This window comes from Hipposideros armiger, unplaced genomic scaffold (assembly GCF_001890085.2).
Source record: "Hipposideros armiger isolate ML-2016 unplaced genomic scaffold, ASM189008v1 scaffold_255, whole genome shotgun sequence".
Lineage (NCBI taxonomy): Eukaryota > Metazoa > Chordata > Mammalia > Chiroptera > Hipposideridae > Hipposideros > Hipposideros armiger.
Window position 1 is genome coordinate 925,409 of NW_017731605.1, and position 20,582 is coordinate 945,990.

At 36.4% G+C, this 20,582-nt stretch overlaps 1 protein-coding gene across 10 annotated transcripts in view; it reads left to right on the forward strand.

Moving 5' to 3' along the window:
* The window catches only part of ZNF521 (zinc finger protein 521), a 302,352-nt gene that overhangs the window by 18,997 nt on the left and 262,773 nt on the right, over positions 1-20,582 (forward strand). For all 10 annotated transcript variants that reach the window (XM_019656174.1, XM_019656178.1, XM_019656177.1 and 7 more), the window contains one exon: positions 9,862-10,041. In XM_019656174.1, coding sequence (XP_019511719.1) covers positions 9,862-10,041 — 180 coding nt within the window. The remainder of the gene's footprint in view (positions 1-9,861; positions 10,042-20,582) is intronic.

Consider the following 20,582-nt stretch of genomic DNA (forward strand, 5'->3'; position numbering starts at 1 on the left):
TTGACAAGTCAGGACTGAAACAATATAAGTGGGAACATATTCCCACAAACGACTATTAATTTATAGTTACTAAGATAATGGCATTCACTTTCAGTTCTATCTGGGTAGCTTTGTAAATTGTGTATTGATTATGCTAATGGCACTGGTGTCTTTATTACTTGTCTGCAGATACATGCAGATTAAATGCACTTTGGCAAGGTTATCATTCTCTAGGAAAAAGTGCGTTTTAAAAGTCTGGTTTTGTGAGAGATTAAGTTAAAACTAAAGAAAAACATTTATTAAACTCATATGGAAACTTAAGGAATTGTTGCATTCTAGGAAATGAAAAATGCAGTTAAAAAATTTAAAAACGATGCTCCTATATTTTCTTTGTTTCAGATTCCTTAAGGAAAGTGTTGCAGAAATGGTGCTAAATCAATAATGATCTATTTTTATAGTTTATTTTTGGTTATGTGGCTTTTCTTGTTTTGTTTATAATGCTGAAGAAACCTTAAGACATTTAGGGTTGCATGTATTTTTAAATTTATTAGCCCAACTAGAGACCAAAATGAATTTTTTTCCAATTATACGTAAACATTCTTGTATTCGTAATAGCCCATAAGTCATAAATCATGGCCTCACTTTTTGCTTTTATCTTTCATTATACAAACACATACCTTATTTTATGGATTTTTCTTATTTTTTTCTGTTTTGCTGAGCTATCAAGTTATCAAAGCAGTTGTTTAGAAACCACTTTCTTTTATCTTCCTGAATGGGATCACTTCTTGGAAATGTATGTGTGCCTTCCACTAGCGTGCAACCTAGGAAAGAAAAATAAATCTTTAAAAAAATTATTTTCAAATTATGTTCCACTTTATTTTAATAACAGTTTGACCCCCAGTTTGTTTGAGAACCAGTTGGAGCTGTTGAAGGAGAAAAAGAAACAACAAAACAAAACAAAATTTTTCGTATTTCTGGGTGACATGATTCCATTCCAGTTGTCCTTGTCTTTTAAATATGTCATTAAAATTAAGAAGAGGAACTTCCTAAATTAAAAAAAGTGAAGTTACTAATCAAGAGAATTGAGTGATAATATTGGAGTGAATTTTGTAAATGAGATTGGAGTGTATCTTCTCAAAACGTAAAGATGAATATTATTACATTGCAGCAAGTGAATGTTTCTTGTGCAAAACAAAAGAAAATATTAATACTTTCTCCCTAAGTTAGTGTTTCAGTAATTGTTGAGATAGTTAGCTTTAAATGTCCAATTCAGAAATATTGTTACAACTGGATTGGTGTTCTCTAAACTAGCAGAAATAATAACGGTTGGTAAGTATCAGAAAGTATGATGTCTGTAATAGAAAGGATTTTCTTTTGCTGGGGTGTAATAATGGTTCCTAGCTATGTTACTATGGCTGTGGCTTATTACCTTTACAGAGTGAATAGCTAGACCCTTTCCCAAACATCCAAATATCTAAATCCCAGGTTGAAATATGTTTCATTTATTAGTATAGTTGTCCTAAGAAGCATTTTTCAGGATATCTGGTCATTATGTGCTAAAGACTACACATAAATGCTTTTAAATAATTTGTTTTCCTCCAAAGTGGACTTTCAGCAGTTTAAAATTCCTTTGCTGTAGGGAAGTTAATACCTGTATTTCTGGGTATTCAAAATATTTTCATAATATATTTCTTAACATAAAATGGAAGAAAAGGTCCGTGAGACTTGGTTTAAGATTAAGCAGAGGGATATAGAAGTTGTTTTGTTTGTTTTGTAGGGAGTTAGGGACTACACAGGATTCAAATATGTCAACAACCTCTTCACAGTTCACCTGCAGTGTTGGACATCAGAGCATCAAGGCAGTTGGAAGAGTGAAGAAGAAGAGTCTCAGATTTGGCAGTCAGAAAGTCGTGTGCCGACAGTTCCCCCAAAACAAAACAGCAAACAGCAAAGAGATAGTTGGGTAGTTCACTGTAAATCTTTCATCTAGAAAAAAGTTTGGCAGGGTAATCGTAGGTTAGCTGATTGTGAGTTTCTATACCCTAATGTTAGTCTTTCCATCTAATATTTGTCCCGTTGACTTGTCATCTTTCTCTGTGGTTTCTTGCTCTATTTTCTTCCACAAAAAGGTTACAATCTTTAAAATGAATGCTTTAATGTATTTATTTAGGTTTTATGTTATTAAAAGTAGTGGTATAGTGTCAGTACTTCGCTTTGTTTTGCAAAAAGGATCATGAACTGCATGTAGAATCAGGTTACCTTACTTAAATTAATGGTTAATGATTTTTTTAAAAGATAGAATAAAAGAAAGGTATTAGAATCAATATCTCTTTTTGTTTTTAGTCAAATTGTGCATTTATTTTTCCTTGGCTTTGTGTGTGTTTGAAATAAGACAGAAGTAAAATGAATCTCACAAAAGATCTAGATCCCAAGAAGTGTCCTTGGGGCCCGTGTAAATCTCTTACACTAGATTAAAAATTTAGCTGGTGTGATTGTGTATGTCTGTCCAGTCTCTCTCCAGTTTGGCTTTATTGAGATTATGGATTAAAAAGGAAATCTGGGTGTGAAAATGGTGAGAAAAGAAGTCATGAGCCTTGATTAATACACCTATTTTAAAACCAAGACAGCAAGTTCATTTCTAGGAATGGCTCCGCCTCAGCTGATGCCTGGCAGTCGGTGACACAGCTCCTCGCCTTCTTATGCCTGGTCAGTCCTGCATCTCCTGCATCCTGTTGCTGCAGTGGCGGTTACTTCCTTTCTGTCGTTGACTTAGCTCGCACTTGCTTCACTTCTTTCTTGCGTTATGTAATAGCCTCCTGCAGACAGGTCTCCCTGCTTCCAGGTCTGGCCTCTTTCTACCCCATCCTCTCAGTTAACAATGGGGCATCATTCTAAAATGTAAACAAGATAAGTCACTCATTACATCCTTCAATGACTTCTCATAGCGCTGAGGTTAACATTTGAACAGAACACAGTAGTTCCTTCGTGACCTAGCTGCTCTTCCAGCCTGGCTTCTGCCACTGCTCCCACTTCTTCCCACTCTATCCAGGGCCTTTCATTTGAACAGCACCTCACTTGCACTTTCTAGAAGGCATCAAATTGTGTTCTCTCTCTCTCTCTCTCTCTCTCTCTCTCTCTCTCTCTCTCTCTCTCTCTCTCTGTTTGGAGAACTATTTTGAACTTGTCCTCAGTGCTACTCATCCTTTTATAACTTAGCCCAAACTGCTCCTCTTTGGGTAAAATTTTCCTGCTCTGCTCTGCCCCACCTGATGTAAATGCTCCTTATCTGTGGTTCCTCCACCTGAGTACTTAGCCTGCCTTCCGCAGTCATTGATGTACTCGTCTGTCTCTGCCCCTACACTGGTGCTTGCCAGCCCTTCTCATGTTGTGGTATATGCAGAAAGTGACAAGTTTTGAATGGCACTCTTGGGTAAATGGAGAGGCAACAGGCCTGCGGTTTCCAGTCACCCCAAGCTGTACCTGGCTACCCCAGGGGCTGAGAGCATCATTATCGTCCGACACCTAAGCCCCCTTTTGACCCATCACTTGGGAAGCTGTGTGGCAGATTCCAGGTCTTAGACTTTGCCTCTCTGGGGCCTTAGCCAAATGCCTATTACTACCGTAGGTGCTCAGTAAATGCTTGTTTACTTTAGTTGTGACAAGGCAGCCATAGTAATTTAATTTGAAAGTTAAATGACTTTAAGGCAGGAGTATGTTTATAAATACTGTTCATGTGAATATGTGAATGCTGAAATTGCTGTCTTCCAAATTTCGTGTTAAAGATAAAGAGGGACTAAGTAGAAGACGATATTTGGGTAGGATTCTGACTGGAAGAGGAGAAACTTTTTTTTGGTTCCGAAGTGTGTGTGTGTGTGTGTGTGTGTGTGTGTGTGTGTGTGTGTGTGTGTGTGTGTGTGTGTGTGTGTTTAACCTCTCCCAAGGCTAATTTCCACCCACTCCGCATTCTCCTACAAGGAATTTCATTGTAAATAGAAGAGTGGTAATACATTCACGTTTGTTTGCCATGTTCGTCTTGATAATAGTGCATCTGTGATATTTCTCTTTGGTCTTCAAGGACCATGATAGACCTGCAGAACAATCAGGCAAAACCACAGACATTCTAAACTTCAACAGTGTGATTTTGTTTAATGTAGAGATAATTCTTTCTGTCTGAGAAGATTTTATAGACAAAGGAAAGAACAAGTACATGAAAAGGTTTTTTTGTTTTATTCTCTTTTTTTCCTGTAAAACTTAATGACTTACAGAGAATTAGAGTGGATGGAAAATAAACATTGCAGAAGAAGTAAAAAGAGTGTATTTTCATCACTGACCACACTAGCTCTTTGGACCTGCGGGGTCCAGCCAGGCCTCTGCCTGAGATGGCTGTCCCTGTCTTGCCATGTTGAGGCTACCTTCCTGGATACTCCTGCTTAGCCACCCACATCTCAAGCCACCCCACCAATTGCTTTTGTTTTTGTTTTGTTTGTTTGTTTACCTTTTCTTGACAGTAGAAAAAAAATGAGGCAGCAGACCAGCAGGCGGGTGTGGGCCAGACGGCTGCACAGTCTGGTAAAGCCGCATTCCTTCATTAGAGCCTGCTTGCCATTTTATAACAGTGTGCGATTTATTTTCCCTAAATCTGTTTTCATCTTAGGGGATTTCAAGTTAGAATGCATATCTAGAGCCCAGAAAGCACAAAATAATGATCCCGCCCTTTTGTTTTTGAAAACTAGGAAGGCTTTGTGCTCCTTAACTCTTTGTAGCCTGGAGGTTACTTGTCCTGTGTTCTTAAAAGTATCCAGACAAATCAGTGACTGTGATTTAAATGCACTTGTAGGGGAGGGGTGCTTTTTAGACACAGGTGGCTCTGAACAGATAGTGTCTGATGTTCTTCTTAGGCACTGGACTTCTATGGATGTCAGTAAACCCGGAAGGCCGGTTGTGAGTACACATGTGAGCTTTAAAAACAACATTAGAGAATTGAAAGTTATTTGGCAAAAGATGGCTGTTAACCAGAGGTGCTTCACTGACAGTGATTTGGAGGGGATTTGAGCTTAGAACATAGTATTTGTTTAAATTATTTGTTGACTTAACACATCGTAGGGTTCCTGAGTTTTAATGCTCTTTTTATTTTCAGAAGATATCCTTGGAAGAAGGAACTTCAGGAGCTTTCTAAAGTAACAGAAACATTATATTTGTACTAGTCTACTAGTCATGTGGTGTTGGGCCTACATTTTCTTGAACATTTATTTTATGCAGTTTTAGGTAATGAAGATCCAGGAGGTCATGGTCATGATAATAAAGGCAGGGTTTTTTTTTTAAGACAGAATGCATATTTTAGTTGGTAGTTTCTTGAATTTACTGGTACTGTGTGGGTGGAGTTTAGATTGAGTAATTCCTGCAATGGTTGTTTAATTTGGTGGAAAGCTGGCTATGACCAGAGAACAAAGTGTCAAGAAATGGTTCAGTTTTAAGTTTGTGTGTGTGTGTGTGTGTATATGTGTGTGTGTATGTGTGTGTGTGTGTGTGTGTGTAAGTGGAGTATTTTGGGTTCATTCATCTCTTGCCAATCTTAGTTGTTAAGTAATCTTCTTGCATTCATGTTTACATCATCATCAGAATCTTGTGTTTCTGCTACTCATAAAATCTGACTCTGGTTTTTAAGGTAAGGCTTCAGGCTTGGAATGAACCAGGAAAAGCCTCATTTATATCTCTCTTGCAAGAAGGACAGAGGGCCTGCACTGTGTACTGGCTGCCAGAAGTTTTTATAGTAATACTTTGTATCTAGGCTCTGGCTCTTACCATTAAATGTGCTTTTTATAGAGTACCAAGTTATAAATGTAGTGCAGCTACGGCATATTAATCTTACTGCAGAGATTTAATGAGGCAGTTGTTTTGCGATGGACACTATTGGGAGCAGAGAGCGACAGAGTTTTACTTTACCACTGAGCTGCAGAAATATTCCTTGCCTGGTAATAATTATAACCACATGATCTCTTAGTTTTTCTTTCTTTTGCCAGTGCTTTTCCATGCAAAAGTGGCTTGGAAGGAGGTCCATTTGTAGGCAGTGAAATGGATTGGAAATTGGGCTGTTTTCTCAGTGGTTTGACATTTTCGCTTTGATCAGGCATGGGATCCTTGTTGCACAAGGAGAAATATGTAAGATGAGTTTCAAGAATACAGATAGTCTTTGCCAGTCCACTGAGATGGCTTTTAGATATTCATTACTTTTACTTGACTTTTATATAGGTTATAAAAAGTAAATGTGGTGAAACCTCATTTTTACATGGACAGAATAGAATTTCTGCTGGTTGGCCTTAAACTGATCCCACACTTGAAATTAATTGAAGTCCATGGGTTTATGGCCTCCACCACTTTTAAGCCAGTGCAATTTTTCATTTTCCCCAAAGTTGTAATTTTATTGAACCAAGTTATAGCAATAACAACCCTTACGAAGAGGAGGATGAGAAGAAGAAAAGAGCCACCTGCCAGAGAAAACAATAAGGGGAAAATCAGACTCCTTTTAAACTTCCATTTATAAGTAATGTTAACAAAATTGGAAACAGAAAGCTGCCCTTTATTTTCGTAATAATAATTGTGTCTTTGTTCCAAAAATTAAGACTTTTATCTAGGTCAGAGCACTATAAATCCAGTGCTTCATAACACCCCTTTGAAGGGATGAGCCAGAAAGCTGGTTGTGCAAATGAGATCACAGCGACGCAAGGAACATGTTTGGGGCATCCTTTAGGGTGAAGGGCAGAGAGCAGTTGCCTGCAGCTACAATGGGGTGTGTAGTCCCAGTGCCTGCGGTGTGTGGATCTTTAAAAATATTGCCCTTTGGGTGGGTTTATAGCACAACAATGGAGTTGGAAGAACAGTTGTTCTTCTTGCAGTGATGTTGGGTGCAGGGCAGTACTTACAGGCCTCGTATTTATAACCCCTTAGGTTGAAGTCAGAGGTTTGAATGGCTAACAGAGTAATACAATTATTTTTTATGATTGGATCTCAAAGGACTTTATAAAAACTACATAACTAAGGCCATGTGTAATTATTGAAGTGTAGCCACCTGTGGGGAAGAATTGGTTGACAATGTAAGCTTTCTAGAATCATCCTACATCAACTGATATTAGGAATGGAAACCTGTAACACAAATGAACACATCTTTTGAATGGGCGAGAAAGAATTCTCTGTGACAGGGGAGACTGTTAAAAAAAAAAATCTGAGGAGAGTGACTGAGATTCCAGTACTCATTATGCCAAGGCATCATCGGCTATAATCGCACCCACCCCCCAGAGGGTCTCTCTGAAGTGGTGACCTAAAAACAGATTCGCCAGTTGGCTGGAGCATGCATCCTAAAGTTGCAGCACAAGAGAATAAGCTTGACTGACTGCAGCCCCTGAAGGGTTCTATCTGTAAATGCAGAAGTGGAAACAAAACCATTTTTTATTAGTCTTAAATTGACCCTCATTTTAATAACTAGCCATGGTGTCAGAAGCATAGACTGGAGTCATTCTTTAGCTTTGAAGAGCTAACGCATCATGTATGCATTCTTATTTGTTTGATATTTTTGATATTGGATTCGTGTAAAGTGCCCATATTCTTGAATAATAAGGAAGGTGAGTTTTTATCATTTTTCTCTGCATACTACTTGAAGTATTCAGAGTGTCTCCTTATTTAAAAACAAACAGGCCTGCAAACTGGATGTGTGGCATTTAAATAATCGCATTAAAATTCAGTCCTAGTGCCCATATTTCCCTGAGTGCTGTCAGTTTTATGAGAAACTCGAAACTCATGCTAAACAACTAAAAGTATTCAGTGTGTGCATGCTGCCTTCCAACAAGTATTTAATAGTGTGGGGGCCAATTTGCCATAATTGGGACAGTTATTTATTTTCCTGCATTACTCTCTAATTTGGCAGTATTTTACCACTTGGTTTTAGTTTGTTGGAGATCTTTGAACCATTACCCATTTGTTGCATCTATAGCTGTGGATGGAACTCTTGAAACCAGCAAAGTCGAATGTGGTATATCGTACATATAGTGTCAATTTTGGAAAATGTAGGCCTGTAGGTGCTTTTTAATTTGAAGGTACCTGGTTTCTTCCTGTTTACAGAAAAAATACCAGCAAAGGACTTTTTATGTACTCTTTTTTTTTTTTCCTTCTCTACCTTCTCATCATCACTAAATAATATTTACTAAGCACTCACCTGGACACGGTGCTGTGCTGGGCAAAGTACAAGACAAACGATCAAGATCCTGTGATTACTCCCCCAGGATTGAGCAGCCTAAACCCCAGTATGTTTAAATGGGCACTGTGTAGAGTGTTGAGATAATAATTTTCCAGATGGCAAATCAACCCAAATTACCAATTTACTTAAACACTACATTCTTTTTTTTTTTTTTAAATAAACAAACAAAACTACTTGCTCTTTGAGATGGGAATTCTGTTTTTTTCATTAACCCAAGAGATTATTATATATGTTGAATGTAAGTTGATTTTGGCATATGTAAATCATTTGAAGGGTGGTGATATAGTTTATTGCAGATGTGAAGAAAGGCTTTGGAACAACTGCCAGCAAAAAAAGGAGCGTAGTTACTTGTAGAAGTAAGGTTTGTAGAAGCTTGTTACGTGCAAGATAGCAGAAAGCACTTTCAGACACTTACTTTTCTAAGAACTGTGGACTAATTTTGTTTTTGTGAATTCTTGATTAAAACATTTCAAATATTTATCCTCCCATATTTAAAAAATTTGACTACAGATAATGCATTATATATCTCTTAGGTATTTTTATACAACTCTTTTGTAACTATTTCATTAACTACTCTATTTTGAGACATAATTTATTTCTGACTTTGGAGGACTTTTTGCTATTAGAAATTAATGCCCCATAAATTAAGTTATATTATCCTAATTACTGCTTAGGAGGCGTATTTTCTCCCTCACTTCCTCCTTTTGCTTTCCCGAAAAGAGGAGCAGTGGCACCATGATGTTTGGGGGTACTTCTCTAAAATGAGTCAAAGGAAAGCATAAAGAAAAAGTATTTTAAGTATTTACTGAGCTTTAAGTGAAAACATTACTTGTGTTGTACTCTCCTATACCCCCTTGCTATGTATGTAGCGTGGTTAGGATTAGAATGGAAGTATTTTTAGTTTTCCCATTAATTTACTTTTGATATTGATAATGCCAACTCAAGTTGTTGACTTGATTATAATTTATCATTGTTCTTTGTATATTTTGTTTCACTTTTTGCTCATTTTGAAAACGAGGCATATGAACATACTTAAACTTGAATTTATGTTTGTAGGAATGTTTTGCATGCGGTAGAGCTTATTTAGCTATCACTGTGTAGCAAATAATGGGGTAACTGTGTGTTTTGACCAGTTTTTAAGTAAAGGTCAATTTCATGCGTATGGTAATTAGCTTAGCTTATTCTAGACTTTTGGCTAATTCTGGTAATTTCCCGTGAAAGAGTATATTTAGCAGAAAAGAAATTCATTCTTAAGCACAGTGGTTTTTTTCCCCTTTCCATTGGAGACTGTTTAATTTTAAAGGCATTTATTTATTTATTTTTTAAAGCAAATCCCCCTTAAAGGCTATGAAAAAAATGGCAAAGTTAACCTAAAGTGTGGCTAGTTATTTGAGGAGGAGATGGGGAAAGGGCTGCATGGTAGAGAAGAAAGGGAAATCCTCTAGTCATCACAAACTGACATGTTTTAAGGAAGACTCACTTTTGATTTTTCTGTAATAAAATCTGCAATAAAGGCCTCCCATTGTTGTTTCAAGGAAAATTGTGTTTCTGGTTTTGGTAGCAAGAAGATTAAGCGTGACTTGAAAAGAACCTGGTTTTAAAGCCTGTATTTACACAGTCTTGATTTTTTTCAGACCCCAACTGTAAACTTGAAGACAAGACTGAAGATGGAGAGGCAATAGACTGTAAGAAGAGGCCGGAAGACGGAGACGAGTTGGAAGACGAGGCCGTGCACAGCTGTGACAGCTGCCTGCAGGTGTTCGAATCACTGAGCGATATCACAGAACACAAGATTAATCAATGTCAGCTGACAGGTAAACAATACTTAGCGCTTCTTGTCTTCTCACCATCGTAGTTCTGATTTTTCAGTGTGTTCCTTTTTTCCCCCTCTTCTAATTATTTTATTCCTATACTTGAATACCTAGCTAGGAAAATCTAGACGTGCTTTAGAAAGAAGTCTAAGGTGGTTTATGGCAAATTCAGTGTCACCGACCTTAGCTTTTGAATTGTACCTAGATTTTAATAGCTAATGCATACATTTTCATTTCCAGTTTTTCTTAACTACAGTGATGCCACCTAGGTGCTAACATCGAGTGGCTAAAATAAAGTTTAAGAATACCTTCTGAATATTTTTTTCAAAGAAATTTAGTATGCCTTAGCTTGTTGTAGTTTAAATATCATCTCATGGGAACTTTCCCTGCTCCTTCTCTGACTGAGTTGGGTGCCTTTCTGTGCTCCCATAAAGTTCGATGCCCATTCTTGAGTATCCCAGTTTTTTTGCATTGTCCTCCTTAGACTGAAAGCTCATGAATGGCGGGAACAGTGCTTCACTCGTCATTTGTAGTCTCTGAGCCTTTGGTCCGCAGGAGTTACTCACTAGGGCCCAGAGGCTGTTCTGCTATATAGTTCATGCCAAGAGTCAGATTAAAATGACATGAGCATGACATGTTCAACTTAATGGTTGGCTAAAACTAAAACTCAGTTTACCAACTTTGTACCTTTAAAAATTTATCCTACAAGAATGTACTTTATGGGACATTTTAGATAGATATCTTTTTTTAGATTCATGTCATGTTTCTCTTACTGTTTGAAGCTGACCCTGCTCGTGTGTGTGTGTGTGTGTGTGTGTGTGTGTGTGTGTAGTTCTCTTTCTCTATCTTATTTTCCGAGCACAAACCTCTCTTCAATTAACCATGTGTAGGAAATATATTTACTAGACAAGTGGTTCTCTGTTTTCCACAGAATATTGATATTTTTGTAAGATTTTAATAGGTGTTCCATTTTAACCTGGTTTCCTGACACAGATTATTGTGGAAATGTTGGATTAAATCCAATTACATAGGCTTCTTTATTAAAGTGTACTGTGGCTCTTCAAGAAGGGATTGCCATGAGTAAATTTATTAGACTGTAGAATTTTCTTTCCTTGAGAAAACCGATTATCATTTTTTGGGAACATAAGTATGAGAATTGATGAAGCTTATATAAACATTGGCCATGTGCATATTTTTGTGTTTTTTGTAACTTTCATTTTGATACAATTCCAAATTCATAGAAAAATTGCAAAAATTGTACATGTAACTACCATAATACCATTTACCTGATTGACCAATTGTTTGCATTTTATCCCATTTGTTTTATTATTGTCTCTTTTTCATCAATTTTTTTCTTAATCATTTTTTCTTTATTATTTTCTTAATCATTGAGAGACGATTGGAGACATCACACCCTTCTAAATATATCCTGAATATTTCTTAGAAACAAATACATTCTCTTACATGACCACAGCACATTTAACAAAATCAGGAAAGACAACACTTAACACCATACCAATACTATTATCTAATCCATAATTAATATTTAAATTCCAACAGTTATTCTAATAATGTCCTTTAGAGCCTCCCCCCCCCCATCTAGGGTTCAGGATCATGCATATAACATGTGTCATGTTTCTTTTGTTTCCTTTCACCTAGAATGACCTCTCAGCCTTTCTTGACCAGTACCTGCCAGCTACTTTATAAAATGCCCATCTGTATTTGAGTTTGTTAGATGTTTTCTCATGATTAAATTCGGGTTATATACTTACATGGCAGGAACACTGTAACACCAAAGTGATGTGCCTTTCTAAGTGCATCAGATCAGAAAATATGTGATGTTGATTTGTCCCAACGTTGATGATGTTAACACCTTTTTAAAGAGGATGTCCACCAACTTGGTCCAGTGTAAAGTTACTATTTTCTCTTAGTAAATAATAAGCAATTTGTGGGAACATACTTTGACACTATGCAAATATCCTTGTCCTCATAAAATATTCATTTTAACTTCATAAATTTTGTATTTTTGTATTTTTTAGTTGGCCTTCTGTTACACTTTATTTTTCTTATTCATTCATTTGTTTATTCATATCACCATGCACTTTTGAATTTTTATTTTATTCAGTGGGTCATAATTCATTACTATCATTATTTTAATGCCCAAGTTTCCTGAGATTTAGCCAATGGGAATCCCTTCAAACTGGAGCCTGTGTCAATTTAATATGTCTCCATCGTTACTTGACGACTTACTTAGTTTCTGCTGCATACAAATGCTCCAGATGTACCTTCTTGTCCCAGTCCACAATAGGGCTTTTTTCCAACGAGCCCCATTTCCTTTAAGAGGAGAAAGGTATTTAGAAACCAAGATATGGGCACTGTGTGTGCTCATTGTTATAGGTATATTGATTTTAGACCCTCTCAGCAGACAGAATTAGGAAATGTATGTGTATATTTCATATAATACGCATATAATGTAATTCATAAAATATACACATATATACATAAATGTATTTCTCTCTCTCTAAGAAGAACCATGTATTCTTGATACCTCTAATTTAATCCAACATTTCAGGTACATCTCAGTCTTTTTCTTACCTTCTTTAGCAGCGAGAAACCTAGCTTCCATCATCTTCAATATGTTTCCTCATGTTTTTGAGTCTAGATACACATTAAGTACTTTCAGAGTTCTTGTTCATATATATATATATATCATCACAATAAGCAGAACAACTAATGGATGTTTATCATTATCAATACTATAATTTTTAATGTAACATTTACATACAATGAAATATATAAATTTTAAGTGTACAATTTGATGAATTTTGACAAAATACGTATGCCGGTGTGATCCACATTCCTCTTGAGATAATTTCTTGCATCCTAGAAATTTCCCTTGTACCCATTACAATCAATAATGCTGTCCCAGAAGTAACTCACTTTTAAGCTTTTTTAACCATAGATTAGTTTTGCCTGTTCTAGAAATTCTTGTAAGTGAAATCACACAGTGTATACTCTCTTTATGTTCAGTCTCTTTTATTCAGCATAACGTCTGTGAGATTCTTTCATGTTGCGTGTTTGGGTAATGTGTTCTTTTTTATTGCCGAACAGTATTCCGGTGTATGAATATATGATAGTTTGTTTTTGATTCTCCTGTTGTTAGATATTTTGGTTATTTTTAGTTTTTGGTTATTGGGGATAAAGTTGTGAACCTTCCTATATAGATCTTTTTGTGGACATGTTTTATTTCTCTTGAGTTAATAAGCAGAAGTAGAATTGCTGGATCATGGCAGTAAGGTGAGGTATATTTAACTGTATGAAAACTTGTGAACGCTTATCCTATGTGTTTACACCATTTTACACTCTCACCAGTAATGTCTGAGAGTTCCAGTTATGCATCCTTGATAACATTCGTATTGCCAATCTTTTTAATTTTAGCATTTTGTTGGGTGTGAATAAGTATTCTTTGTGGGTTTATTTGCATTTTCTACATTTAATTGACTTCATTTAATGCATTTTTTTTCTCAGAATGCATAATTTTTGGAAAAATTCCACTAACTGCAGGCAATTAGTATGATTCTTTTTTCAGTGGAATAGCTAGTGCTTTACAGCAAGCTTTGTTAGTGAAGAATTAACACTAACCTTAGGTAAAGACATGGGAACTTAACTGACATGGCCAGTATATACTATGTCAGCAGGAAATCTTACCTTAGGTAAGAGTGGGTTATCTGTCATGTGAAAGGTTAACTTTAAAATTCAAATAATTAAAAGAACTTTAAATTCTACTTAGTGTTTACTTTTTATTGAGTTCCTGCCAAAAGTTATCCTTATGTTCAGCTCTATGAGATAGAGTAGAAGCAAAACACATTTATTCTTTTACAACTTTATATGTTATACAATATGTGTTCCTTTGTATACTATACAGTTTAATATCAGTGTAGAAAATGCTGGATTTTCAGCACATGTTATGGTGAATATAATATTTATGAGTTAAATAGTGTTTTTCTTCAAAAGCAAAAAAACAAAACAAAAACAAACCTTAATAAAATATTTGGTTTATTTTGATCTCAAGCTTTCTAAAAGCAGGGAATCTAGTCTGTGCTCACACACCACAACATTTGAATCAAAGATAGGAAAACAGAGGCTTATTTGTGACTCAATGAAACACATTTCAGGAAAGGTAAAACTGGTGGACTTGGTCCTGTTGTTGCTCAGAAAGTTTTCTTGGGGAGATTGTAGACTGATGAGGAAAAGCAGAAGTATAGGATCAGAGAGAGCAAAAAAGAGGGAGAAACAAAACTAGGGATCATTCACATTTGTTAAAGTTGTTGAGACTTGAATTGGCTAAGGGTCTAAAAAGATTAAAGACACTGGAAGCATTTTAATTAAAAAAGTAACGTGGGCTGGCCGAGTAGCGCGTTGGTTAAGAGTTGGCTTGGGACGCCAGCTCTGAGCAGCAGGGCCCCGGTTCAGATCCCACATGAGGGCCAGTGATGGTGCGCTCTCTACAGCAAAGATGGTGAACAACAGCTCGACCTGGAGCTGGGCTGCTGTGAGTCATTGGCGACGGCATAGGCTGCAGTGGGGCTGGCCAGCAGCTGGCGTGAGCTTTCTTGAGCATCCATGAGCCGCCATGAGTGGCTGTCCAATGGCCGGCGAGCGACTACCTCACCCCGGAAGAGTGCAATAATACCAACATGGGCCAGTGAAGCGACGTCCTCCACAACTAGACTGAAAAACAAAAGGACAGCAGCTTTTCTGTTCCCCTCCCGCAATTCCCCAATAAATACCTTTAAAAAAAAAAAAAGTAACATGATACTTTTACCTTCTTCCTTGGTTTTATAGCCTTTTAATGTAAGGAGGTCCAACTCTTGTAATTTTTGTTTCCTGCTGCTTGAGTTAACTCTTTTCTTAGTACTGCTCCCCCCGCCCCCCCCCCCATAGACAAAATGTTAGTTTAGCAAAGGAGAATATTTCTAGTTGTTTTCTTTTTCTGTCTTAGTTTTACACTTTTATTATTCTTTTCATTCTTTCTGCCTTTTAACTTCATGTAGCCATATTTGTATCCTTGCTAATTTTCCTGATTCCTGTCCTTTCTTCAAGACTTTAAATTTCTTTGTTGTTCATATTTCTCCTCTTTATATCTCCCTGTTTTATAGTGTCTTGCTGCTCTCTCAACGTTTTTCTGTGCTCTTTGTGGCTTCTCTTTCCTTCTATTAATCTTAAAGTCTTTACTTACATGTTTGGTCTTATCCAGCTAGACCTTAGCCTGAACAGACTTTTTGGTGAACAATTTACATGATGAAAGAGGGAATTCTGAGTAGCTTACTGATGGGTTAACTATAGGGTAAAATTAAGAGAGAAAGACATTTTAAAACTTGTTGATTGCAAAAGAGCAGAAAACTGAGGTATTCTATGGTCTGACGCCTATGGGAGTTATTCAGGGTAGTTGTGTTGTCTGAGAGCTGGTAGAAACCTTGCCTTGAAATTTCTCCCATCCTTTAACTGAGGGTTTCTTGGTAACTTGAGATCTGTTTCTTTGGTGACTTTCATCCTCAAGGGTGAGGTGATTCCAAGGAGAGTCTGCATAGATGAAAACGGGTTCGCTCTCTACCAGAAGTCTTGAGATCTTGGAATAGTCTCGTCAGGTAAGCCCAGATTGGACCCGGCCTTAGGAGATAAAGTTCAAATATAGAGCAAGATGATTATTTCTAGACCCAGATGTGAAAGTCATCTAGTGGATTGAGTATGGCCCAGGTCAATCCATGAGTACGTATCAATAACCTGGACTGAACTCACAGGCTAGTAGATCCAGCAGGAGACCCAGAGATCTAAGTGGTCACGCACACAATAGATAGAGTTCATCACTGGGCTCTATTCTGGACAAGCAATCCTGATCGAGGAAAGAGCAAAACGGTCCAAACAATCCTGATCGAGGAAAGAGCAAAACGGTCCCTAAGGATAGTAAGGTGGCACTCAGGAAGAGAAGTTCTTTCTTCTTTGTCTCATGGTGCAATTTTCTTCTACAATTCAACATGTGTAAGTAAGTTATGTTCATCCCTGCTTGAAGGACTAAAGGGAAAGGTGAAAGAAAAAAATTAAATCCCACACTTCAATTTTAGCAGTAGATGGAAGCCACCTGTCTTGCCCCAGCCTTGCTCTCTTTCCTGGAGGCTGGGAAGGGAGGGAAATCAACACTCTAATGTTGTTGGGACTCTCTGATGCAGAAGACATATTACCAAAATATATATTTAAAGAAGGAAAAGCACAGAGAACCTCTCATTTTACTAATCCACAAACCCTATCATTTCTTGCCAATTCCCTCAGGGGGTGGGGAGGGCTGGAAGCCAGAGGAGTCTCATCACACTTCTCAACAAAGATTTAATAGCAGGGTGCTATGGGGAAGGCTGAGATTATGGAGACTTTATTATGCTTACAAAACTGAGTTAGAACTAGCATTGTAAATCATCAAAACTAAGCTATACTTCACAGGATAAACGTGTAAAGTGCATTTAGTAATACTGCGTGCTTGTTCTGAGTTATTTTTCTCTTCTCTCCTGCTAATTTGAAAACTTGAGTTGTCTGTTAAGTGTTCTTTCACATCATTAATGTGATTTGCCTGGGTGTAATGCAGAAAAATGAAATGGCATTGTATTTGTTCTAAATCCTCTGGCCCACCACACCATTGGTAAAACGAGTAGGTAGAGAGACGTGTGACAGCAAGGATGTTGCCCTTTTGGGAAACATGTTTGTAGACCAGATTTATAAAGCTCTAACCATATTCATGGCTCCTTTACAAATGTTATTACTGTACAGGTTCATATTTTTGAGGAAAATGAACTGGATCACTGAGTGGACATTGAACATTAGTATGAATTAGTATATGTTCACTTAATTTGATTTTAAAACTTATGAAATTTCCTGTTAGCTTCACACAGATTTTGTGAACTGAAGACTTTTAGACATCTGGATTTTTTTTTTTTTTGCCAGAGAATATTTTTCAAAACTGAAAGACTCCCCCTTTGCCTCCCCAAATTAAAGACTGTTTGTTTCTACTTGACAGTCAAGCTAGTTCTGTTGGCAATGGGAATCAGGGAAATGAGTGTTTTATGGAATGAAGCATCTATTTCATAGCAGCATATAGAAACTGTTTTTAGAACTTTGTTTTTTGCTGTCTTCCTTTTCAAATCAAAAGTTGCAATAAATGACATGAACTAAATGAGGTATTTTAACTTTTAGTTTATATCAATTAGGCTTATGGCATTATAACTTATCTGCATCTTTCTAGGTTAATTTCTAATATTAACTCTCATTCATACTTTGTTATTAATCTTTATATATTATATATTTCTATATGAATTAGGCTTAAGGAACTGTATATTTTATTTTCCTATTTCCTTCCATTTTGATCAATTCCTGGGTTTGTACCTAAAATATTTTCTTACATTTTAGTCTACTTCATTCTCCAAATCCTCTAAACCCCTAAAATGCTGTTTCATGGCCTCCATTGATTCCATTCCCAGCTCCTTCTTGCACATTCTTATTATTTTTTAGACCAATGGTTTTCAAACTTTTTGGTTAAAAAAAATTAGTATGTGTCTTCATAATATGTATTTATCAACAGATTGCATACATGTATGATACAACATTCACAAAAATACAGATTGAAAAATGAAGTAAAGATGAAACAAACGGGTCTTGAAACTAAATTTGTTGTTTTGATACCTGGTTTAGATTCATTTATTTTGACTATTTTGTTGGCCATGAGAGTTGAAAAAGCTATCTCAAAAACCACCAAAGAGAAAACATTACGAGGTTCATCATTATCAATGGTGGCTATAAAGCCATATTTCAAATAATTTTCCTGATAATCTCAATTTTGTTTTTGCAGCTTTTGATCAGATCTGTGTAAATCGTATCTTTCTTAGCCTCCTTTATACAGTGGCTGACCAAGAGCTAGGAGTGAGAAGGCCAGATTTGCTGTGATCTTGTTGATTACTTGCCTTTGACCGTCAATATCCTACAGTTTCCTTGCGGAAAACGTTTTAAATTTCTTGTCCAAATTTGGGGATTTTGTGTGAATTAGTGTAGTTAACATTAAATGAGATGATCCACACGTGTATTTCACTGGGAATAGTAAACCACTGTTTTGAGATGTGGGAAAAGACTGGAAAAGCAAGGGTGCCCAGGCTGATGGGAGTACTATTTATCTTCTCGCCTTCAGGAAGGCCTGATTTGCTTCTGGATGGCTATGTACGGCTGGTGTCTATTCTGATTGTTAGATATTCAGAGTATGTTCGGTACCCTAGGATATATGCCCCATGTTTCAGAGACCACTGTTCTTGAATACCATTTACATGATCACGTGTGAAACAATTCACTGACTTTTCTGCTCCTTTGAGTTTTAGAGACAGTGTGTCGTTTTCTTAGTCTGGCAGATCTCTATGCATTTACTAGAGAAAAAGCAATCCTCCATAATTGGTTCTAACCTCTGAGCTGTTGGCTGAGTAAGCTCCTTTTTCTGGTTTCAGAGGGTCAGTTCAACTATTACCCGCTTTAAAAGCTTTGTGATTTCCACATTGATTTTGCTGTAGAACTTTTGATATGGGGACCTGGTCTGCCATTCTCTTCTTGATATGTTTGTGAAATTCTCTACCAAAACATGGATATGAAATAATCATTTTTAGGTCCATTATTTCCTTGATGCTCTTTGAATGCATTTGGGCATTGTAATTGGGATTTATAAAAGGATTGTACCTATGAGTTATGTTTTTCCCACTGTGAATGATGAGTACTATATGTATTAATTAAAATTAAATAATTGGAATGGTGAATGAGGTAATTTAAGAATATTTCTCTATATTTTTTTATGTTCATTTTAAAATTAGATCTTTTTACTCTCAGACTGCTTTAATAACATGTGACTCACAAGAAAGCTACTGCTTATGAATGGAAAGTTCTTGAAGGATGATATCTCCTAGAAATAGAAAATAAATGGGTGTATTATTCACTTTATTTTCTGCAAGTAAAACCTAAGCAGAGAATATCTGTATTAACTATAACTGTATTAACACATTACCTGCTCCTTGATTAATTTAGGTTTTTGAAATTAGCATTTTGAAATGAATAGAATTCAAGAAGAAAATTGGCATTATTTGTTTATGTAGAAAAAAATGTTACCTTTGGATGTTTTATGGAACCACAGTTGTTTCACATAAATGGTTTTGCCTTAGTTGTATAATTAATAATGAATATATAATCATCTAATTTTGTGGTTTCAGGACTTAGTTGCCAAAAATTGTAAATAAAATGTCAAGATCACAAACCATGGGAGAATATCGTCAAGCATTTCCACGGTGTCCTTGATGGTCATTGATGGTAATTAAAGCTGTCAGTTTGTTCCTGTGGAGAAGTGTAAAAATTATAAATGAAGGGCTGTTTTTGGGATGTGGAAACAGTGGGGCCTCTTTTTTGGGGAAGATGAATTAAAAGAGACGAACTATTTCCTAGGCCCTCTGCAGCCATTCAGTCTGTCTTATAAGCAGAACAATATTTAGCTATTTGGATACAGTTGTGTGCACACAAGGACTCTGCTACATGTAGCCCGTTCTCAAACGTGAAATGCAACATGATAAAACTTAAGATGTTGAATTTTTACATTTTTGTATGACTGCACTTATTTTATTTTTTTACATAGGATAATTGTGACTGATAGATACTACTTCCTCTTTAGGGTAGCGTGTTGCTGGAGAAGCTATTAAAAGTAAACTATTTCCCTATCCTTTTTATGCTAAGTCTATGACTGGGGATCTTGTCTTTGGGGAATGGCAGCAATGTCACTGAGATCTGTGACCTCTTAATAGGCCTTGGGAAGGGAAGGCAGGAATCATTCTACCCTGTGCCTCAGGGCTTAGTTCTTTTAAACTTCAAGGAATTGGACTGGAACTCCTCCTTTCTTTCAGCTTTACCTTCAGGGGAAATTGATCGATTAGAGGTGATTATTCCACAAACTCTGAACCCTTTTCCCCTCTTTGTTCCAACTGGAGCCTCTCAAAGTTTAAAGGGATTGTGTCTCCTGGGAGAATTATAGAATGAATTTAAGTAGATTATTGGGTGGAACACTTTGAACACACATTAAAAGCGCTAAAAAATATATTTGTAACAGAAGGAAATATTTGAAGCAAAAGGAAAAAGAAACATTTGTTTCAATATAATTATAATGTAATTATATGGGGTATTTTTGACCAAATGATTAGCTGTTAGAATGTAGAATCATAGTGGTTCATCAAACCAAGAAAATAACAGGGTCAGTGCAATAAATGGACAAATGTGCAAAATCTGGATGGTGAGTAAGACCCTAATAGGACTGAAGACATCCATAAATGACTGGGTTTATATGTGTTCTCTATTAAGCACAGCAAGATTCTAATTGATGGCTTTTAGTTTTTTCTAACTTCTTAGTTTAACAACAAAAAAAGATGTGTATCTAATTATTTTTTTGCATGTGTGATATATTTGTCTTATGAATGCTGTGGACCATGTTT